The sequence below is a fragment of the Hippoglossus stenolepis genome, chromosome 6 (genome assembly GCF_022539355.2).
Source record: "Hippoglossus stenolepis isolate QCI-W04-F060 chromosome 6, HSTE1.2, whole genome shotgun sequence".
In the NCBI taxonomy this organism is placed as follows: domain Eukaryota; kingdom Metazoa; phylum Chordata; class Actinopteri; order Pleuronectiformes; family Pleuronectidae; genus Hippoglossus; species Hippoglossus stenolepis.
This window is the reverse complement of record NC_061488.1, coordinates 9,320,655-9,342,362: the sequence shown is the minus strand read 5'-3', so window position 1 is coordinate 9,342,362 and position 21,708 is coordinate 9,320,655. Positions and strand designations below refer to the sequence as shown.

The 21,708-nt window shown below is 42.4% G+C and overlaps 1 protein-coding gene across 4 annotated transcripts in view; it reads right to left on the bottom strand.

Moving 5' to 3' along the window:
- Nucleotides 1–2,329: 2,329 nt before the first annotated feature.
- LOC118111673 (dedicator of cytokinesis protein 3) overlaps nt 2,330–21,708 on the bottom strand; it is a 46,355-nt gene continuing 26,976 nt past the window's right edge. For 2 of the 4 annotated variants that reach the window (XM_035160472.2, XM_035160474.2), the window contains exons 23-54: nt 21,173–21,343; nt 20,364–20,556; nt 20,106–20,233; nt 19,759–19,905; nt 19,541–19,639; nt 19,358–19,452; nt 19,090–19,165; nt 18,837–18,937; nt 18,683–18,741; nt 17,982–18,130; nt 17,762–17,847; nt 17,627–17,653; nt 17,420–17,515; nt 17,278–17,338; nt 17,101–17,194; nt 14,204–14,352; nt 12,183–12,269; nt 11,844–11,948; nt 10,766–10,907; nt 10,102–10,268; nt 8,832–8,918; nt 8,530–8,709; nt 8,328–8,411; nt 8,115–8,231; nt 7,794–7,936; nt 7,558–7,693; nt 6,850–6,931; nt 6,520–6,635; nt 6,351–6,435; nt 6,147–6,269; nt 5,956–6,038; nt 2,330–5,206 (exon numbers count right to left, since the gene is read on the bottom strand). In XM_035160472.2, the coding sequence (XP_035016363.1) occupies nt 4,598–5,206; nt 5,956–6,038; nt 6,147–6,269; nt 6,351–6,435; nt 6,520–6,635; nt 6,850–6,931; nt 7,558–7,693; nt 7,794–7,936; nt 8,115–8,231; nt 8,328–8,411; nt 8,530–8,709; nt 8,832–8,918; nt 10,102–10,268; nt 10,766–10,907; nt 11,844–11,948; nt 12,183–12,269; nt 14,204–14,352; nt 17,101–17,194; nt 17,278–17,338; nt 17,420–17,515; nt 17,627–17,653; nt 17,762–17,847; nt 17,982–18,130; nt 18,683–18,741; nt 18,837–18,937; nt 19,090–19,165; nt 19,358–19,452; nt 19,541–19,639; nt 19,759–19,905; nt 20,106–20,233; nt 20,364–20,556; nt 21,173–21,343 (4,077 nt within the window). In that variant the 3' untranslated portion in view covers nt 2,330–4,597. The remainder of the gene's footprint in view (nt 5,207–5,955; nt 6,039–6,146; nt 6,270–6,350; nt 6,436–6,519; nt 6,636–6,849; nt 6,932–7,557; nt 7,694–7,793; nt 7,937–8,114; nt 8,232–8,327; nt 8,412–8,529; nt 8,710–8,831; nt 8,919–10,101; nt 10,269–10,765; nt 10,908–11,843; nt 11,949–12,182; nt 12,270–14,203; nt 14,353–17,100; nt 17,195–17,277; nt 17,339–17,419; nt 17,516–17,626; nt 17,654–17,761; nt 17,848–17,981; nt 18,131–18,682; nt 18,742–18,836; nt 18,938–19,089; nt 19,166–19,357; nt 19,453–19,540; nt 19,640–19,758; nt 19,906–20,105; nt 20,234–20,363; nt 20,557–21,172; nt 21,344–21,708) is intronic. The other 2 variants (XM_047340470.1, XM_035160476.2) reach the window with 1 other exon arrangement.

Below are 21,708 nucleotides of genomic sequence, written 5' to 3'. Positions count from 1 at the left end.
TCCAAGTTTATGTCTTTTTTTTTCTTCTTGCATCACAGGGATTTAACACTAAAATTTAAAATCTGTGATAAATGTAGCACACACACATTCAGGAGGACACAGCCTTAACAACGACATCCAGGTTATTTTTGTTTCCCCTCCAAACACAGTCTGGATGACAGCTTCTCATTCGGTTTGCCAGAATTTATGAGGGCTGCTTTTCCCATCCCTGTGCTCCTGTGCACCGAACAATAACTGCAGAATGAGACGGTGCAACTCGGGGAAGAGACAGGAGCTCTGCCCACATGCCGAGCAATAATGCAGCGACATGCAAGTGAGTGTTGCACAAACAAGAGTAGATACTGAATCACACGCTGCTCTGTGTGGAGAGCACATTGTTATATACTGAAATCAATCCCTTTCAAGTCCCTCAGGACAAAACACAAGCTTTCTGAGGAAGAAATAGAAGAAGACGCTAACAGAGAGAGAGAGAGAGAGAAGTGGAAAAAATTAGAAGAGCCATAGTGATGCTGCAAAAATAAAAATTCAGTATCTGCATCAGCATGCAGCGCAGCATCATCATCATCCTCTGGAGAGGCAGCACGGATCCTTTCATCCCAGCTCTTCTGTTTTTTTGTTTTTTTTTATTCCTGTGACTGCATCATGGATATGCAACACACAGAGAGCATCGTCCTCATCGGTGCCAAAGACGTTCACTTCCAGAGGCGGACAGACACAGCCCACGCCTGCAATGTCACTGTTATTCAGCTGAAGTCTTCCACAGCCTGGAAATTCTTGATTTTCTTTTGGCATTTTCTATGTATCTGTCTCTCCACCGGCCTTTGGACATGTCTATCTGTCTCTCTGTCTAGCTTGGTCTGACATATCGCTTTAGTTTGATTTTGTTCATAGCTTTTTTTTTGTTCCCTTCTTTCCACTCATCCCTCTTCTCATGATTACCTTGAACTAAAGCTCTTTCAAACATTAGAATCTTGTGAATCTAGTCTCATCAGGTCACTTGTGCCATCTGTAGGCCACACACCATGCCTCAGTCATTATGTTCATGATATATGAAGAAAGATGTGTTAATTCTGCCGGCTGTATTTATTTGTAAAAAGCTTTTGAGGGTTTTCTTTCATTATTCGCATAAATAAAACTTAATCTCCAGTCGCACGTCAGATGAAATATACACAAACACATGGATTTACATTTGAATATCAAAGTGCGATGTCAGTGACAGAGTTGAGCTTGAGTTGGTGCAGAGCAGGGACCAGAGCTGTCACTGCAGCTGAAGAGTTTGTCTTCTCTTTTCATGTGCGGTGGAGCCACTGGGATCGTGTGTCATGTTACACACACGCACGCATGCATGCACGCACACACGCACGCACACGCACAAACACACACCACTCAATATTCCTTTTTTATCTGTTATGTGCTTGTGAAGATAAATATATGTGAAGCTTGAATGTTTTGAAAAATAATCATAATTTTTTTTGTCTGTCTATAGTTATGAGGATACACAATTTTAATTATTCAATTTCTTATTTTTCAAGTTTGCTTATCTATTTTTACATTTTTAGGTTTCTTTTATCCCTAACCTACTCTATACCTAATTTTAAAACCAAGTGTAAACCTTTAAAAAGCTCTGTGAAGTTGTGACGACATAACAAATGGTTTGTAACAAAAAATTGGTCTTCACAACCACAGAAAGACGTGTGCACATGTGAAGTTGTGAGGACACTGATTGACATAATGCATTCCCTAGCCCCTTACCCAAACCTAAACCATCACAACTAAATGCTTAACACTTACTCTGACCCTAACCCTAACCCTAAAACCAAGTCTTACCTCTCAAAAAGGCCTTTGAATTTGTGAGGACCAATCAAAATGTCCTCACAATGAGGGTTTTGAACCAAAATTAGCCTCATAACAATAGATAGACAGGAACACACACACACATTTTATATTTGGGTGGTACAGTCATTGAATTGAATTAATTCCCTACCTATTACCTTAACCATGTCAATTAAATGCCTAATTCTAACCCATATCCTGATCCTAACCTAAACCTATTATTAACCTGGACAACCTGAAACATTAAACCATTAAAGCAGCATTTTGAAGGTGGGTCACAGTCAAAATGTCCTGAACCAATAAGACACAGGTACACACACACCCACACCCACACCCACACATATACACACACACGCACACAAACACATTACTGCATTTTCACCACTTTGGTATCACAGTCTTGTAATTCCATGATAGACAGCGCCCTCTACTGTCGACGCCGCACACTGCTCCACCAATCACAGCCCAGCAAAGGTAAGGAGGAGGGAGTTCGAGCTGATAAAAGATTGTCTTTAATGTTTGGCATTGTTAATGAATTCCATACCACAGCAGTTATGGGAGTAGGAAAACCACTTTTACAACCAAACACTGTTTGATCATGCTAACACCATATGTACAGGAAAGCACATTGAAAAGTGTATAAAGTATTTATATGAGAAGACTCAAAGTCAAGAACGGTGGAGACAGCCACAGTCTAATGGATTTGTCCTTTTTCAAACACTGATTATAGATATTTATCAATTACATTGATCTCTGGAGTACATGTATATACACAAAACAATGATAAACCTTTTTGGGGTGTCTGCAATAATTCTCAAAAATATTTCACAATACTGCCGTATGTACAATAACAGAATTTACATTGAAAACTCTATTGTACGCATATTTTGAGCATCACTTCAGTCACCAGTTATCCTCAGTGCCATCAAGCTCACAAGAGATACTCACATACTGTATATATCTAACCTCAGGTTCATCTCCATACAAAGTACAGCTGCAGTACCTGGGCCTTCTGTCTCGGTCTGAAATATGTTCACACAACTGATGATCTCACATACAAAAATAGATTGTTGTCTAGTCAGCTGACAACTTGATGTACAGTAACACAAAGCATCCACCTGCAAAAAAACAAACAAAAAAAACAACCAGGAAAACAAGTAATTGTTAAAATATTAGCTATATCCTTCCACCCTCACTACGTCTCAATAAACAGCGCTGTTCCTCTGCTCCACGTAACGTGAACCTCCCTCTGAAGTCCGGGCCTCAACGATCTTCTTAAACACGTCATCAATTTTCGCACACATCGAGAAAGAGCCGCAGGCAGAATAAGAAATATTAGCGCAACAAACCAAACAACAATCTGAAACCAAAGCGGGATGAAACCATACGAAAACATCACTACTTGTAGGTAGATATCTTTTTTTTTCCCCTTCAGGAGGTACAGCGGACAGAATGAGAAGGAGAGCAGGCCGTCGCTAAATTAACTTCTCACAGTCTGGATGAGGGGGTCAAACTGCATTTGAGTGCACTTAAGGCAGGTAGGCAATTCCAACGCTGTCTGAGTGGGCCCCTCCACCGGCCACTCAGCGGGCCAGGCTCTAGACAGTGTCATCAGATGCCAGTGCAACTGTCCAGGCTCAGCCCTCACTGCTTAGCATGGTCTGACAACCATACAGAGAAGGAGAAGATGGAAGGGAAATGAAGAGAGAGAGAGAGCAGTACTGGTGTTAGAGTCCAGCAGGTGGTTGAGGTGTGAAGTGGAGAGTGCTCGTAGGGACCTGCCTGTCATTGTCCTACCCTCCCCATCAGTCCGCTTTGACGCTCTCATTCCCCCCTCAAGATATCTTTGTCACACAAAAGAGACAAATAGAGACTTCTTCAACATAGACTCAACTTAAAGCACTTAAAACGAAAAACCAGGATTGCAGCTTGTGCAATACGAATAGAACATCTCATCTGAATACATTCACGTAGGTTTCCGTACACGCGGTACGGACAGGAAATCGTCAGTCTGCCGTCGACTGAAGTTCGTATCCCTTGAGAAGCCGGTCCATGAGGAGAGAGTCCAACCCTAGAGACCTGCTGTGTATGACAGCCCAGCAGCAACACGTATTACAGTGCGCCATTTGATATGATTCACTATTAAGGAGCACTTAACAGTGTTTTGAAAAACATAATGGACTTAAGCCTTTGAAAACACTATAATGTAGCAAATTTATCAAAATAAGAATATCGTATATATGAAGCATTTAAAGCAGAGAAGTCACTTCACTGTGAATAATAACCTGTCGTTGTGAAAATGACGTGAAAAGCAGAAATCGAGGGAGTTCAGAGCTTATACTGCACCTGGTTGGTTCTGATCATCATATTTCACAAAACTGTTGCTGTATTATTTCTCAAATGAAAAAAAACGAAACATGCTCACAGACGAGTTGTACAGTCGTGTACAATCAATATCAAATGTTTGAACAAAGTTAATCTGTCTCGTTCAGCTGATCATTTTCTTCAAATCATTTCTGAGAGGCCACACGGAGCAGTGGTCGAGCCTCAGACTGTGGATTCATCGAGGTTCACTCCTTTGTTTTTTTTTTCTTTCACGTGCACTGGAATTAAAACACAGAGCGAGAAGCGTTGACTGAACACACAGATTCATGCCGGACTCATTTCTGGAACTGCTCCTTTAACTCAGTGCAGATGAAGAGAGAAAAAACGACAAGGAGTAAAAAGCTCTGACTGAAATCAAAGTGGAGCCTCCTCCTCCTCATCACTGCGTCTCCTCGTGCTCCTCGCTGATGCACTGCTCCCAGGCGTGTTTGCCCTGGTCCTCTCTGTGGCCGTGTGGCGAGTGGAAGATCCTGCGGGGCAGCGGGATGGGCTGGGGGGGCAGCTCCTCCTCTGGGATGCAGCCCTCCCTCAGGTAGGGTTTGGGCGGCACAGCTGGGGGCTGAGGCCGGCGGTAAGGGATGTGGTGAGGGCCGTGGGTGGGAGCGTGGTGGTGAGGCGGCGGCCCGTGGGAATGGCTGTCCAGCCCCGGGTGGGCGTGAGCGTGAGGGTGTGGGTGGTTGTGCGGGTGAGAGGAAGGGCTGCGGTAATGGAAGGGGCGCACCGGGTCCACGGAGTCGATTTCTGGCCCGCCGTAGTGGATGTGCAGGTAGGGAGAGGCCAGGTACTCGTCCGGCGGGGACCACAGGTGGCTGGGAAGAGGCTCCAAGGCGTCGTTCCGGATGGGGCCAGGGTCTGGATACTGACCTCCGTAGTTACTCTCACTCAGGGAGGAAACGCCGCTGCTGGCGCTGCCTGACAGGGTGGAGTTACTGCCCCCCAGAGCTGACTGAGGGCTGGTGGGGGAGCCGGGGATCGGATGCAGAGGAGACTGGCGACAGAGATAAAGAGACAGTGAGCATCATGGGAGTCTTTATTTTGAGTTACAGTCGAGGCAGAGACTCCAACAACCTGAATTTCAACCTGACTCATGCTGCCTTCACATGCTGTCAGAAATATTGGAATTCTCTTCAAGTAAAAGAAGATAGAGAGTCAGCAGCTGCTTCATCTTTCACGCTTCAAACATTGAAAATTGCTTTGTAATTATGACTTGGCTGGTGTCGACACTCAATCACAGGCACTTTGGGATGAGTCGTTTAACTTGCAATGGTGTGTATATATAATAAATTGACTGTAAATGAAGACAAAGTGCTGATAATTTGAGAAAGAGGAGCAAGAAGAAAACGAGAAGAAGGAGGAAGACAATTAAGGAGAAATACAGAGAGAGCCAGTTTGACTGTTAACAAAATTCAGTCCAGACGAGCAATTAAAACATGAACACAGCAAAAAACTAAATAAATCTAAAAAGCGTTGCCATATGCAGTTTTATCAATATTTTATCTTGTCCATCATGATCTCAAAACTCGGATTATCTGACTACAAAAAGTTGAAGTCATTTAATGTGTTATTGAACCCTACATATATTTTAAATTCATTTTAGATTACTGAAAAATAATAACTTAATAAAAACATGTACACTTACTTAAAATGTACATCTTAATTTAGATACATTTATTTTGTGCAACCACTTGACATAATAAAATTTGGTAAATTCAACGTAACAAGATGTTTCTCACGCACCTTTCGTAGAGAACGGACAGGCAGGGCGGGGGGAGGCTCGCTGTTCTGGTGGTGGTACGCATCACAGTGCATCAGGAAGTGTCCTGCAAGAAGACGTCAAAGTCATACGAGCGAAGAGAAGATCTCAAAGCCTGTTTGAAATGAAAGTACATGTTCTGAACCCTGACGATTAAGTGAAAAGATGAAAGTACCTGGTGGGAAGGACCTGGGTGGGACAGGGGGCATGATTACCCCTCCAGTAGAGCCTGGCATGTAGGACATCTGCTCCCTGTTCTCTCCATCTAGACTCCAGCTGCTGGCAGCATTGGGAAAGACTGAAGGGGGAACATACAAGTAAATCAACACATACTGTGATAGGAAGATCTTTTTTTAACGTGTGTGTGGGTGTGTGTTACCTTTCTCTGGCAGGTTCATGTGAGGATCAGCACACGGCTTACAGGGGCTGACTTGCTGAAGTAAGGCACGCTGCATGTGGTTGTTCTGAGAAAATAAAGTACAGTTAATAATCCAAAGCAGGTTAATATGTTTAAACGCCAATCTGTACAGTTTGCGGTTGTGTCTCACCTGTCCGTTCTCGGCCATGTTGAAGTACATGGCGTTGTTGACCCTCTCACGATGAGACGGCAACAGTATCATCACCTCTCGGTTGTGTTTGGCCTTATCTGGTAGAGATGGAGAGCCTGGATGGAGAAGAGACGCATGTTGTACGGATGATTCATGAGAAATCTGTGAAGGATCTTTTTTAATTTGTGCTCCCCTTAACTCCCCTTATTGGTAAAACATGCAAGAAGAAATAGAATATACGCAGACACAGAAATATTGTCGTTGGTCCCAATGATCATTTCAGTCTCTGTCTCCGTGTCCGGTGTGACTCTGTGCAGCTGCGTTACTCACCTCTGGCACTCGAGGGAGCCGAGGTAATAATCTGAGAAGAGTTGGAGCGGATGGAGCTCAGGCTGGAGGAGGAGGGGCTCGGCTGCAAAACAGAAAGTACGCTAAATATAACAAAAGCCATTAAAGCACTGATCTGGAAAACAAAACATCTTTCTATCTTTCTCTTTTCATCTAGGGACAGAAAACTAGAGGTAAAGCGTCATGTACATTACAAAAGCAGCATTAATAACATGGTAACACTTTATTTTGGCTAATTTCTTGGAAACTTTCATTATAATTTTCTCGATCTTAAGTAATATTTAGCTGATTATTATAGTATACTGTATGTGCACTCTTAAATATATAGGATCTATTCATTAAACCTATACTGCATAGTTTTGTAGTGTTTCTTCTTGAATATAAGAAGTTGGTATTTAATAACTGTAGCACTCACCAGTTTCACCACGACCCTTAATACTTAGTATCAAATTAGTACAGAATTTTGCAGTAATTTACAGATAAATACCAGATATTATTTTAGGAAATTAAAAGGAAAGTTCCCTAAATATTAGATAGAAAATATAGCATGTATCCTATAAATGCAGTAATATACAATTAGCTATATCTTAAGTACTGTCTATATGTTTTACAAATACCAGTTTAAAGTGAGTTGCATTTGTCAACAATAATTTCCATTCCATTTATGTGTGTTTTTGTTCCAGGCCTTACCTGCATGTGTAGCCCCTCCTCTGGGTGCTCCCCCATCAGGCCGTCAGTCATTATGACGAGGTTTCCTGCCTCACTGGACGTGTGAGACGACAGGGAGGACGACGAGTGACGGATCGAACCCTGGAGGTTCAGGGGGCTGTGGACAGAGGCAGTGTAAGAAAAACATGTATCACTGCTGCAGGGGCGAGTGAGGTTCGGGCCGCCGTTACAGATGTGCGTCTCTGTGTGGGACTGACCTGTGTCTGTGTAAGAGACGCACGCTCTCAGGGCTCATGTGGCTGTGGGAGGAAAGGATGCCTCGAGAAGAGTTGACCCCTTGACAGCCTGCGGTGCCAAATCGATCCACGCTGGGCACACCCTGCTGGGACCCAACCATATACTGCTCTGAATAACTACACTGCTCACACAGGCATTAAGGCACTTGCATGTAAACACCCAGCAACCTTTGTATCATCACATCTTACGTTCTGCAAACAGTTTTATGTACGTGAGCCAGGATTGAAAACAAAACACTGCTCAAAACTGAAAGATGAGAAACCTCAACCACAAGTACTCACATGGTGTAAACCTGTTCTCATCATGTGGAACTGATCTACCAGCTTTTTGTGCAGGGGACGCATTTCAGGATGCACCAGCTTCTCGTGAACCGCCAGTCCCACTCCGAGAATGTGCACCTGTTATAAAGTCAATAAAGATATTCACTCTGTTATCACGTGAGTCTGTTAAACCAGGGCTTCGTCGTATCATGAATGTGAAAAGCCGCGTCTGACCTGCTCTTGCATCAGATCCTTCAGATGTGTGATCCTCTCCGTGTCCTCTGGGTGACTGCTGATGTAGTCTTTGTCAAAGAACGCCTGGTGTAGAAGAGGGTGAGTCAAAGGATGACGATCACAGATTCATCATTTCTGCAGCTTTCACCGCCTCCCTCCCTCCCTCCTTCCCTCCCTCCCTCCCATTACCCTGTGACAGTACCTCCTGATATCTGGCGATGCCTCCGTTGACAGCAGCATCTATGACCCCGTTGAGGCACATGCTGAGTGGGTTGATGTTACCGTGATGCTGCCTGTGCTGGTACTGGCTGATCAGCGTCCGCAGCTCCTGGGTCTTATTCTCCACCACATAAATGGCGTTCTCCAGAGGGCTCACCTCCACCTGGACAGAAATACACATATTCACCCACAGCAAGGGAAGGAAGTGTGTGTGTCTATGTAAACTACACGTTAAAGAGAAACGTTTATGTGCAATGTAAGATGATAGAATAAATAACTCCTCACCACTTCTCTCCTTTCCACCTCCGCCCAGCGGGAGATCCCAGGCAGAGGACGTGAGAGAATCAGGGTCGTTCTCTCAATCCACAGACTCTGTTGAAGAGGCAGAGAACCACATCGTGCAGTTTACTATCAACCACATCCGGTAGTATCATGAAGATGGAGGTGCAGTGAAGAGCTGACTGTGTCTAACCATCCATAAATAACCAGAGCTGGGCAAAGAGATAACTCAGTGATGTAGCGTCACATCTAGTTCACTGGAGAGATAAAGTTCTGATGTGGTTTGATTCCTAATGTGGGTCAGTGTGTCAGAGGAAAGTACAGCTCATGTCTGGTCCAAGTCTCTGAAGCCCTGCAGGTTGAATGGGTTTTTTTTTCTGTTGGCTGTAGTCACACTAGAAAAACTGGGTGGAGGGAGCAGAACAATGGAGGAGCACACTGACGAGGAATTATACTCTGAAACAAATCAGTCTGTAAATTCACAAACAGGAGAAGAATCCTCAACAATTCTAAAAACTGTTTTATCATTGAAATTAATTAAAATGTGCTTCACTTCCATTATTTCAAACCTTTTAAAATGATTTGACAGCTTTGAGTCTTATATAATTATAATTAATATATAATTGTAGAGTGAATATCATTGTTGATGTTGATGAATATCTAAAATCACAATAACAATGTTTAGACTTCAACATATTAGGGAATTTACCAGTTGGAGAGGATTTAATGGACCAAAGTCAACAAAGTCTGGAACTTAGTGGCGACATATGTGATTGTGACATGACTTTACAGTTGATGTTTAGCGGACCTGATGCGGCTGTGACTGACAAACATCACAATCCCATGACAGTCAGTGGGTTGCTCATGTTGCCAGGCAACTGTCAAACCCACATATTCCTGATGAAGCTGTTTTTTTAGCGTTTAACTCTCAAAAAACAAATGCACCCAGATATTTCTTTACCAACTTCATCTTTTCCTCTTTAGTCATGAGGATTTAAATTTACAGACAAATACTTAAGATTTACAGAATTTAGATTTTAAAGGCATTTCTGCCTAAAAGCTGAATGTCCTCCACTGTGGCCACCAGGGGGTGTTACACCTGCTTACATCATCTGCAAGGCCAGATTAATTTAGACAAACAAATCTCTGCATGAATCAGCAGCAGTTCTTTGACAGTTTGGTCAACCTTGAGACTTTTTCTATTTTTACATTTTAATTTTGTGTCTAAACTGTGAGGCAGCCGTGGACTGAAGGTGGCGCTGCTGGCTCACCGTACCCTGAATTCATTCTCGCGGTCCTTGGGCCCCTTGTGGAAAGGTCTGTCGTAGTGAAAGCGACAGACGTTGTTTATGCGGTAGAAGCTCTTGATCCTCTCCGGCACACGCTCCAGCTGAGGCACATCAGAGATGTCTGACACTGGAGTGACCGCGTAGATCTGCAAATCTAGAAAGAGAGAGTCAAGGAAGCGACAGAGAGACGAGTCCGCTCGCAGAGGAGGAGGATGGACGTTCAGAGGAAAGGCTGACATCAAACTGGATATCAAACTCTAAATTACAATCCATAAGGACTGTACCCGATTATCTTTCGGAAATTCTAATATAGGCTTATAAGAAATTAATTTATCAAATCAATCATTAATCAAAACCAAGTAATCATTACATTTATATACTGTAGCCTAAATATATATGTATGTTGCATCAGGTGTAAATTGGTTAAAATGCCAAATATTCCTCTCAAATGCGCAGATTAGAAGTTTTCTATTTATGACACAAAAAACAACCTTGTCCAACTAACAGTCTTAACAGCCTAAATATACAATAATAAACATTATATGAAATTATAAATAAGTCATATTAAAAACAAACAACACATTAATTCATAATAGAAGAAACATAAACAAGCAAACTAAACAACTAGCCACAGTGACACAAGAAGGATACACTGAGCATCGCTCTGCAGGATGGTGTCGTCGGGTTGGTTGGGATGCTGCATGGCAATGGCTTGTGGGAACTCCCCCAGCATCCTCTGCTGGAAGTCCTCGAGCCGCTCATAGTCATAACCACGACAGACAAACTCCTTATTCTGCAGAGAGGAGACGATAACAAGAGGAGTTAGACAAGACGGACAGTGACAGGCAAAAGTCAGCAGAAATAAATACAAATCACAACCGTATAGAGAAATCATTTTACACATTTATAACATCACTGATTTAAACTCAAATTTAGTAACTCGCAAAACCATGGCAACAAATAATGTAGATGTTTCCTGACGTCTTTATCACTTTGAACTGTTCCCAACGACTTGCACTTTTCTTAAATACTGTATAAATGTGTCTCCATAACTGTGTGAGCTGAGCTTTCAGTCCCACAAGGTCTGAGGAGTTCTGCCAAAAATAGGACGCTGCAAATCTCCGGAGAGTTTTTAAGTTAAGAAATAGAAGTTTATAGTCTGTCCAGGATGAAACAGGAAGCCAGTGAGGGGACCATAAAAGTTTTTATGTGGTTTAAATCTCTTCATCAATTTAGATTTGTAGCAGCTGCATCTTTCACCGCTACACAGTGGAAACAGCTTGTTGTTCAGATTAGATAAATACTTAAGTTAGAATTTTAGCATCTGACATTGTAGGAAATGGGTGAACAGAGGTGGAAGAAGAAGCTTCACTGATGCTGTTGATGTGTTTCTTGAATGTAAGAGTGGAGATAAATTGCGGATTATTTGAATTTTTTAACATTGTCACCCTTTTAATAATGAATAGATAGCGATGAAAATAAAATCAGGCACATTTAGGGGACTGATCTTAATGAGTGTGTGTAATTTAGTGTGCTTCCAAGGGGACTGTTGGGCGTTAGGCTGAGGAATGAGCTCTACTGAGTGCCACTCTCATTTTTGACATCAATTTCCCATCCAGGCTGTCTGTCCTGCTGAAGCATGACTGAGCAGTGAGGCGGCGGCTGCTTCAGCAGAATCCAAACTGTGTCAGGACAGAGAAGAGGAAGACGAGCTTTTCGTAAGTCTTACCCTGAGGAAGAAAGGAAACTTCCTGCCGTAGAAACCCATTCGGAAAAACTCGGGTTCAATCCTCTGCTGTTCAATGATGTTGTCATAGTAGGCTGCCTCCATTTTCTGTCACAGAAGGAGAAATGCGCAGAAGAGTCACCGTGAATAATGACTCAGTCACACACGTAACTGAATTCTCTGCAATTTCTGGTGAGCGTGGGCGTGCACAGGTAAACAGGACATTGTGTTTGACGCAATACACACACACACACACACACACACACACACACGCCATCATCACCAGAGGATGCTTGTTCGATAATAACGGCAGGAAGAGGAAGCGTGCAAGACTTCACTCACCCGAATCCAGCTGAGGCTCTGATAATCGTATAAAGTCTCGTACTGGAAAGCGAGCTCCCGGCAGAGAGAGATTCCATATTCCCAGCACTGCAGAGTCACATACAAATGAGATAAAGAGCAAATGGAAGAAATCAGTGAAGATAGATTTATCATCTACTATCAAGACAAATCATTATTTAAATGGAAAAGTTGGGAGAACTGGAAAACTTTGGCATTAAATGGTCCAGAAAAATACACATTTATCTTAATTTTATCCATGTTAGAGCCTCTAATTTCTTTATCTTTCTTTAGTAGGATTAAGATTAAGATACACATGTTTACAGTGAACAGTGTGATCACTGCACAGAAGCCAATATGATGTCTATGATGTGATATGAGGCTCTTTTTTCTTTCCAAGAGGTTGTATGTGGTTTAACATGCATCTCTATTCACTGCATTTTGAAATGATAGTGTCATAAAAACAATATTAACACAATTTGGGTTGAATTTCTTACTCAGTTAATCTTTATCTTTCATGGAAATAATCATTTGAAGGGTTAATATATGACATAAGGAGGAAAAACCTTTGCGCTCTCACATGAGTTAGTTGTTTCACTGATCCTGCGACAGTGCACGTTACGGCACTAGGTGGTATTGAGTCTGAACATTCGTCATCGAGTGAGTCATTTGGTACTTTTAATTTGTATTTGTTGTGTTTGTTCAGGCTGCACAGATTCAAGCCTTTCCCATGTCAGTGAAAACTGAAGTGAGTGTAGACCTTTTCCCCCTAAATCCAGTTTCTACATCATTTTTTCATCGTTAATTCACTAAGGTCGCAAACCTTCAAGTTGGTCTTACTGAACATTTAGATTTATATTTCCCCTGGAAGAATTTTGACACACCAATCTCACAATGCTTTTTTTGTAATTTAAGGGCAGTGATAAAAACACGAGAAGACAAAGAGTTCATGAAGGAGGCCACATTTATTTCCATTAGCTGCTCCAGAGTCCAGAGGGCATTGTCCTCTCCGAACGACAGAGACCAGTCCACTAATGTAATTTAGTGGATGAGAACCAGGAGGAGGCAAATCACATTTTATTCAACTGACCATTACAGTATAGTTGTGTGGGTGAACCCTACATGTTAGTATCATGTACTCAGTGTTTGATTTAAAACAAAAAAGTATTTTAGAATTCAGGAGGTACTCGAAAGCAATATGATTATTTTGGGGTAACTTTCAGCATCGTAGAAGAGACACTGCTGTATGTTACAGGAGTAGATTCATTTTAAGCTGCTTCCTGCATCTACATCATTACATGTATCTGCTTTACTGTGATTCTGTGATGCAACAATAAAGATTTTGCAACTCAACAGTATATAAAGAGTTTAAAATAAGCTCCACGTCCACAAGGTGCAATATTAAAGTGCTAAAAACACTTTAACATACAGTCTATATCAGTAAAACATCAAATCATAGTCTCTAAAATGTAAAAGAAGTAAATTTAAAAAGCTACCATGTTATTATTAGAGTACATTTTTATGGGGACTTGAAAAATGTTTGGAGATAGATTAGAACTTGGAGGAACATTATACATAACACTACAGGCTTCTGTTTCTGTGCCAGTGTTAATGAGGGCAACATTTAATTATCTTAGGAACAGCTGCAACAAACAGCTACTGGAATATTATTTAAATATATATATATTTTAAAAAGCTATAAAACTTCATTTGTGTTGTGTAGTGTTGAGCACAAAGCTCCTAATATTGTACCATCACTTTTGTCTGGATCCAGTTTCTTCTGTCCACAGTTTCCAGTGTTTGCTGAGAACTGTTTCTCAACCTTACTATTTCAAGTGCCTGGAAAAATGTATGCTGTGATTTGGTGCTGTACAAATAAAACTGCATAGAATTGAACGATAAGTTCAGATGCAGTGAAGCCAAACACAGGTCAGACATTGTCGGCCTTTAACATTTCCACGAAGCACTGCTTTAAATGAGTAAAAACAGGAGAGAGAGGTGAAGCTGTAAAATAATCCACTTGCCTTGCCCTTGTTGAAGTAGTGGAGGATTTTACGACTCAGGTTCTCCTTGCGCTGCCACTCGCTCTGACAGGGATAGTGGAGGAAATCCCTCAGGGGCCGGTCCTCCCACTGCAGCAGCTCCCAGTACAACAGCAGGGTGAACGCTGCCTCTGTGGCAGAGAGGGCAGAGAGGGCACAGCAGGTCAAAGGTCAGCACACCGACAGCGTCTCGTCCTGCTCGTCTGCTCTCTAGCAAAGCTGCAGATGTTGAGGAGTTTTACACAATCTGGCCGCAGTGATGAACCGATACCTCCCAGATATTTCGGGTCCAGATGGTGTGTGACACAAAGCGCAGTCAGTGGCACAAGATGTTTTGGTGTATTGTCGACCAGAGGTGCAAAGAGCACCTGGACCCTTGTAATCATCTCCTCTCATTCCCGCTCAGAGTTTATCTCACTTGTTGTGGCACAATCCTCAAATGTGAAATTATGTCTTGTTCATTTTGTCACAACTTAATATGAACAGTGTTTCTTGTTGCTTTCACACAGATATCGAATGTGTTGAGGGTGTGAGTTATGCAGACAACAGAGAGGGACAAAGATGTTCTGTGTCTCCTCTGCAGTGAGCCAACCAGACTGAACCATGACGTGTTCCCAGCAAACAACTGTGAAACTGTCAAAGCAGTGCTGGAAAATTATCAAAAGACATAATCAACCAGCCTATTGAGCGACAAAGCTTCTCAATCGTGAGAAGTTGCAGTTTTTCTTTATCTTATGACATAATTGAAATATCTTTGGGTTTTGTTCGGCGAATTAGAGAAAGCAATCAATTTGATGACATCATCCCTAGAAATCTCGAATGTTAAAGATAAAATGATTAATTGATTAATAGAAAAAAACAGCAGATCAATAAACAAGGAAAGTAATAAGTAGCTGCAGCCCTGAACTGACCAATGCAACAACATGAATCCATTGCCTTCACAACATAGGACCAAAAGCTACATTTCCCTTTCTGAAGATGAATGATGAGAATCTATGTTTTTGGCAGACAGTGATTCACAGAGAATCCACATGTGCGATCACAGCCAACTCTGCACAACACTGAAATGTGATTTCAATATATCGCCAGCTGCCTTTTGTTTATTTTTACAAAAGTGATGGATAAGGTTGCACTCAATTAGTCATATTTGGCTGCATTTACATGCACACAATAAAAACCACCACTGTCAATAATGAGGGTAACGCTGAAACACTTAGAGTTATTTACATGATTACACAGATTGTCAAGCTCCTCTGATTTCTTGTTTACATGATTAAAAGTCACCTTAAGTAAAATCTGCTTCAACCTCAATCCATATAACAAATTTTGTTTTTTCGAAAGGATAATGAACGAATACGATTTTAATGTCAGAAATACAAGACACATCTAAAACAACTGGTGCCTGTGGAGACGATGAAGCAATAATCTGATGTCTTATTTATCTTTTCCCATCTTTGCCTGACATCTACCTTTAAAATGTGTCTCTACCATGGACTGTATGTAAAGATAGATGAAAAGACTGCTGACCCAAAGCGAAGCCAAAACATCTGGATCATCACCTGGTAAAGGGTCATAGATCCTGCCTCCTCCATGTATGTGTATGGGACATAGACCAAATTAAAAAAACATGTTAAATAGAATTTAACGTGTATTAAATGTGGTTTCTGTCATTTTAGGCAGTTATTATCACACTGATGTTCGTTCAGGATCTCGCTCCATCCCCCGATCGCTACTGTGCAGACTCCCAATGCTCAAGATGGCAGCGCTCGTATATCCAGGGTATTCAAGTTTAATTTCTGAATGGAGAGAGGAACTGGAGATGTGTCATCTATCTTTAAATACAGGCTAAGGTCTTTCTGTGTGATAATTAGCTTCCACACCTCTGCTTTCATCATACGATTTTCTTATCCATGATCTTTCATATTTGAGGCTGATCAAGAAATCCAATCAACTATGGTTTTGGTTTCACCAGTTTTCAAAGGATGCTGCCCCCAGACTCAGTCTTTGGTCTGCTGAGGCTTATTTAGGATTATTTACAGAAAACGGTTTGCTGAACAAAAGAGGGTCTGGGCCCTGCTGCTATCACCTTTAAAAGCTCTGCACACACACACACACACACACACACACACACACACACACACACACACACACACACACACACACACACACACACACACACACACACACACACACACATATACACAGGTTACAGTGGAGCGATGAGAAGTACGTGAGGTTACTGATCTCCATTTGCTAATAATAGCCATAAAAGTTAATGATAAAGATTTGTCCTGCCCTGACAGGAGCATGAAAATTAACTGACAGAGATGTTGAACAAATACAGTTACACACACACACACACACACACACACACACACACACACACACACACACACACACACAATCCTGCAGAGTGGATTTAACCCCAGGGAAATTCTTTTGTCAGTGGCGTGGCTAAAAGCTTGCGGGTCGTGTCAGCAGCGTGGGTAGAGTTGCAATCGTTAAATGGATGATTGTCATTAACCTTCACTGTGCTCGCACACACACTAGGACAGAGCAGCATCCCTCCTTCTCTGCTGCTGTACAGTCATGAAACAAGATCACAAATGACAAGTGTTTCCAAAATGAGCAGTCGGTCCCCCACCTCCCTCCAACTGACTGGAGAGCCTGATGAATTCAAATGTCAAAGTTCAATAAAACTGAATTCTGCATTAAGCAAAATCAGCAGATCAATTCATAGAAGACATCTAATCATCTAAGATAAGTAAAATCAGCGCCAGACCAAAAGTGGCTTTGTGAAAACCTGTATCAAGCCAACAAAGACACCACCAAACCTTCGACTGAACCGCGTCACACCACAGAAACCAGCACCTAGTTACCTGTGAAGTCCTCTGCCTGAAGATGCAGGTCACACAGCTTGTGGATGTAACGGATGTACATGTCCTCCTTGTTCACCTCCGATTTGTAGAAGTTCTGGAGGTGAATGATAAAATAAAAAGTAAATCAGTCCATGAATTATTACTGTACAAATCCAGACACTCTCAGTAATGTCTTACCATGAGGTTGACAGAGCCACCAATTTTCTTGTTCTCCATCTCATCTCCTTTCATGCAGTCCCTAAACATAAAGATTCAGGATTCTCATTGTTCTGCAACACAAACTAGTGCGTTTATCATGCGTGACATAATCTCAGTGTACCTGTAATCCAGTAATCGCTCCACGAGTCGTGTGACTGATGTGACGAACGAGATCCCCGTCTCTCTCCAGGTCTCCTGCTCTATCTTCTCCAGCAGGCTGCACAGAAAATACAGTGAGGCGTTCTTACTCAAGATAAGCAGCAAAGGAAGTAAATAGACATGAATCAGGACGTCTCTTGGCCTTGGCCGTGCAGGCGTCACACCTCACCTCGGATAAGGGCCGAACAGCTGGGTCCTGGGTTGTGAAAAGCCAGACAACAAAGAGAAGTGTGTTAGGATAGTATGAGAGCAGCTTCACTCTGAATATCACTCCACAGGCCGAATAAACAGGTTTGATGCTCACAAAAGGCTGAAGAGCTCTCTGTGGTTATCATCGCCTTTCCCATCTGACACCATGCTGTCCAGCTTATCCATCAGCTCCGCTTCCACCTACACACACATTAACACATTCAGACGAAAAAAACAAAAGGATGATTACAGTGCGTGGCAAAAAGCTGTCCATTTTTATCACAACAGCCCCAGTGCACAGTCTGTGTTCCTTGACACGATAACGTCCTAATGACCTGTTTGAAGTTGCCGTTTTTCCTCTGTTCCCAGTCCATCATGTCGTGGAAAATTGGGATCATGATATTTCGAACCTCAGTTTGAGGGACGAGGGTGACTCCCAGGAAGGGCCCCATCATTCCCGGGATAAAGTGGGGTTTATTGTCACCTGGAGGGCGAGAGAGAGAGAGAGAGAGAGAGAGAGAGAGAGAGAGAGAGAGAGAGAGAGAGAGAGAGAGATTCATGTTCATGTGAGCAACTGTTCTGGCTGATTTCATTAAAGGTCCAGTGTGTAAGATTTAGGTGAAAGGGTTCTATTGGCAGAATTTGAATCTAAAATAATCCTAGTAATGTTTTCCCCAGTGTGTTTCATTTAATTTGTACTAATTGTTGTTTTCTTTACTCTTTATATTTAAATACTTCATATTTACATCAGGAGCGGGTCCTCTCTACGGAGGCCGCCATGTCTTTTACAGTAGCCCAGACTGGACAAACTAAACACCTTTTGAGTTTTTATGACAATCAAAGGCTACCACAGGTTCTCTCTCATGTTTGGAAGGGGAGGGTGAGATGAGGGGTATTCAGCTGCAACATGCAGCTTCACCAATAGAGGTCTCTAAATTCTACACACTGAACCTTTAAGATCTAAATGCAGGAAGCAACATATACATGTGTGGCACGTTGTGGTGTGCACTGTGGTACTTGAAGAGAGATGACACACCTAATTTTTGCCACATGCTGAAGAGCTCATACGCCATCATCACTCTCATATCTCCATGCCTGCAAAGAAGACAGTGGATAAACAAGTGTTAAAGAGTTAAATCAATAACAGAACCAGAGTCATAAAGAATGTTAAGTGTTTGGTAGTTTCTCACTTGTCGAGGACTTTCTTTCTCTTAGCAGGGCCGAGGGCCTCCAGCTGCAGACTGGGCTGGTTGATGTACAGCACAGTGAGACTGAAAAAGGAGTTCCACACCTGACACACACCACAGACAAAAGCAACAATTAGTTGTCATTGTTAAATTGTACAAATCATTGTGAGTTTCATGTGATAAATATTGATATACTTTGGTTTTATAGTGTAGTGAGTTCCCCAAAACACCAGCCCCCCGCTGTCGGAGCACACACCTTGAAATCAAAATCGGCCTCTGAGAAGTTCTTGTGCAGCGCCGGAGACAGGAACTGTGTTGTCACTACGATGATTCTGCAGAAGGCAAACATTACACTGTCAGCTTACCAAACGAGGCAGCGGCCAAAAATAGATGAAACAATTTGCAACACGAGCGTCACCTTCAGAGCAGGATTATCTGAAGAGAGTCTGATCTAATAGTTGGCTGTGCATCCTTACCATCTCTGGGACAATGACAGTGTGACAGAGGAGGAAAAGCAGACTCACTGACTAGTTAGAAGCCTCATGACGCTCCAGTCTCGGGGGAAGATAGTCAGTTTCATCAGGTTGCGAAACACACAGAAGATCTTCAACAGGAACTCCTGCGTGAATATATTAACAATGTTTATGCAGTCTAGATATATGTGTTAAACAGGCCACAGAAAACTGCTCTGCTTTGAGGTTTCTCACCTTCAGCTCCTCCTTGCTGTGGAAGTTGTTCAGTAGATGGTGAAAGTGGAGCTCTGTCATTTGTCGGAGCAGAGACAGGAGACAGGAAACATACTCCCCCTGTACGAGAGACAGACATGGACGTATATGATTAGAAAGGGTAATCAAATTTGAAAAAAATCACTAAATCCAACTTGTTTTGACTGCACATTGAAGAGGAGCATGGAGCGGAAGCTTACAGTTATCTCGGCAGTGCACTGCGGACAGCGTTGTCCTCTGGACGTCTCCACAGAGTGAGACTTGCTCATGATGGACAGCAGAGTCTGCAGCAGCACGTCCAGGAGGCTCTCCACCATCATCTCCACCTCCTCCTGAACCGAAGAGTCCTGAGACACAGAGTACAGGCACAAGGAAGCAGGGAAACACTGAGTCAACAACTGAGATGTAAACATGCTGCTTCATGGAAAGACTCCAGTCTGTTCAAGCTACAGATGTATTACTGTAATTCTGTAATTAGAAATAACATTTTGTTGTCATCAAATGGGTTTTTCAGTCAGATGTGTGTATAAAACACAATGTACTTTACCATAGAGCTGGTCTTGATTATAGAAAAGATGCTGGTGAGGATACCAGAGCAGATGAGCAGCTCCCTCTGCTGGCGCAGATGCAGGTGGATATGATGCAGAACCACCGGCAGCAAAATACTACGAGACTCTGAATAAAAAGAGAAAGCATGACAAATTAAATGCTGCATACACAACCATATACAGACACATATACACATGGTTGCTGTGGTAACTTCAGAGAATAACAAACACTTTGTTACCCTTCATATTTGTCTCACCGGGGAAGAAGAAGAGGCGGCTCTCGACTGTACGAGCTATGGACTGCAGTTTGACTACATCCATAGACTGGCCAATGTCCACTGTGCTGGGCATGCTCCCCAGGGTGCCCCTGACGTATTCTGCCACCTCCTGAACAGTGAACATCTGCAGCAGCTCATCAAAGATATCAGGGAAACTGTTCAGCAGCGCTGCCTGAGGGGGAAAACAAAGAGCACGGAGATGAGTTTTGTAGAGTGTAGCATGTTATACTTACATATATAAAAACATCACAAAAAATTATACACACACTGACATGAGAGAATATCCCAGAGTTAAGATTTTTATCAATAATCCAAAAGGAACGAGATCAAGATCTTACTGTCGGAAAACTTTCTTCATATTCAATCTCGGTAAAAAAATCTAAACCACTCACTGCTTATCACCAAAATATACATCATCCTGTTATAACAGGCTGCTATTCATGACAGCCTCTGTTGCATTGTCGAGCCAACACAGGGTGGCGCTGTGACTTACTGAGATGGACGAGAGCCCTTGAGCGTGACCACAGACAGGCATGCAGCTGGTCACACCCCTAAACTGTCCAAGAGCAAGCCAAGGATGGGGCAACAGGGGGGTCGAGGGGTTAAAGCATCAATCACCAAATGCACAGAACAAAAAGGTGGAATAAGTCACAAGAACGAAATGAGAAACAAGTTAATAAAACAAATCAATGAAACTTGAACTCAAACTGTGAAGATGAATAAATGAAAAACATAAACACATTTATGAAAGAAAATAAAGAAAGACAGGTGACATTAATCTGTCTGACCTGCGTGAAAACCAGGTTCTCTGAGCTGCGGCTGTCAAGACTCAGGACGAAGCGAATGGACTGGAAGAGCTCTTGGATGCTCGCCCTGAACTGCTCCTCCTCCATCCCGCAGGTCGCCCTCGAGTACAGGATGCGAGACTGGACGATGAACTTGAACAGGTACTCCAGAGCCTGACGGAGACACGCAGTCAGCCAAGGTTCACGTCACATGGGAGGAAATGATCAGCTCCGTAACATAGAATAACAACTGAGCACTAAATCGGATTGTGATTGGAAATCAATACATTAATGAAACATTTCCAATTTTCAGGTATCGAAACTGAAATTTTATCATCTCATCAGACAATTAAAAAAACGTGTAAATGTTGCACTTATCAATACCTGCAGAGGTTTCTTATGACTTCCTTTCATTAGCTTTTCTCTCTGCAGGGAATTCACTACTCACATTACTCCTTATCAGCCCTTATCTTTATCCTTATTGACCATGTCCACATGTCTTATACCAATTAATCCCAGTAGAAGGAGCCAAGACACTT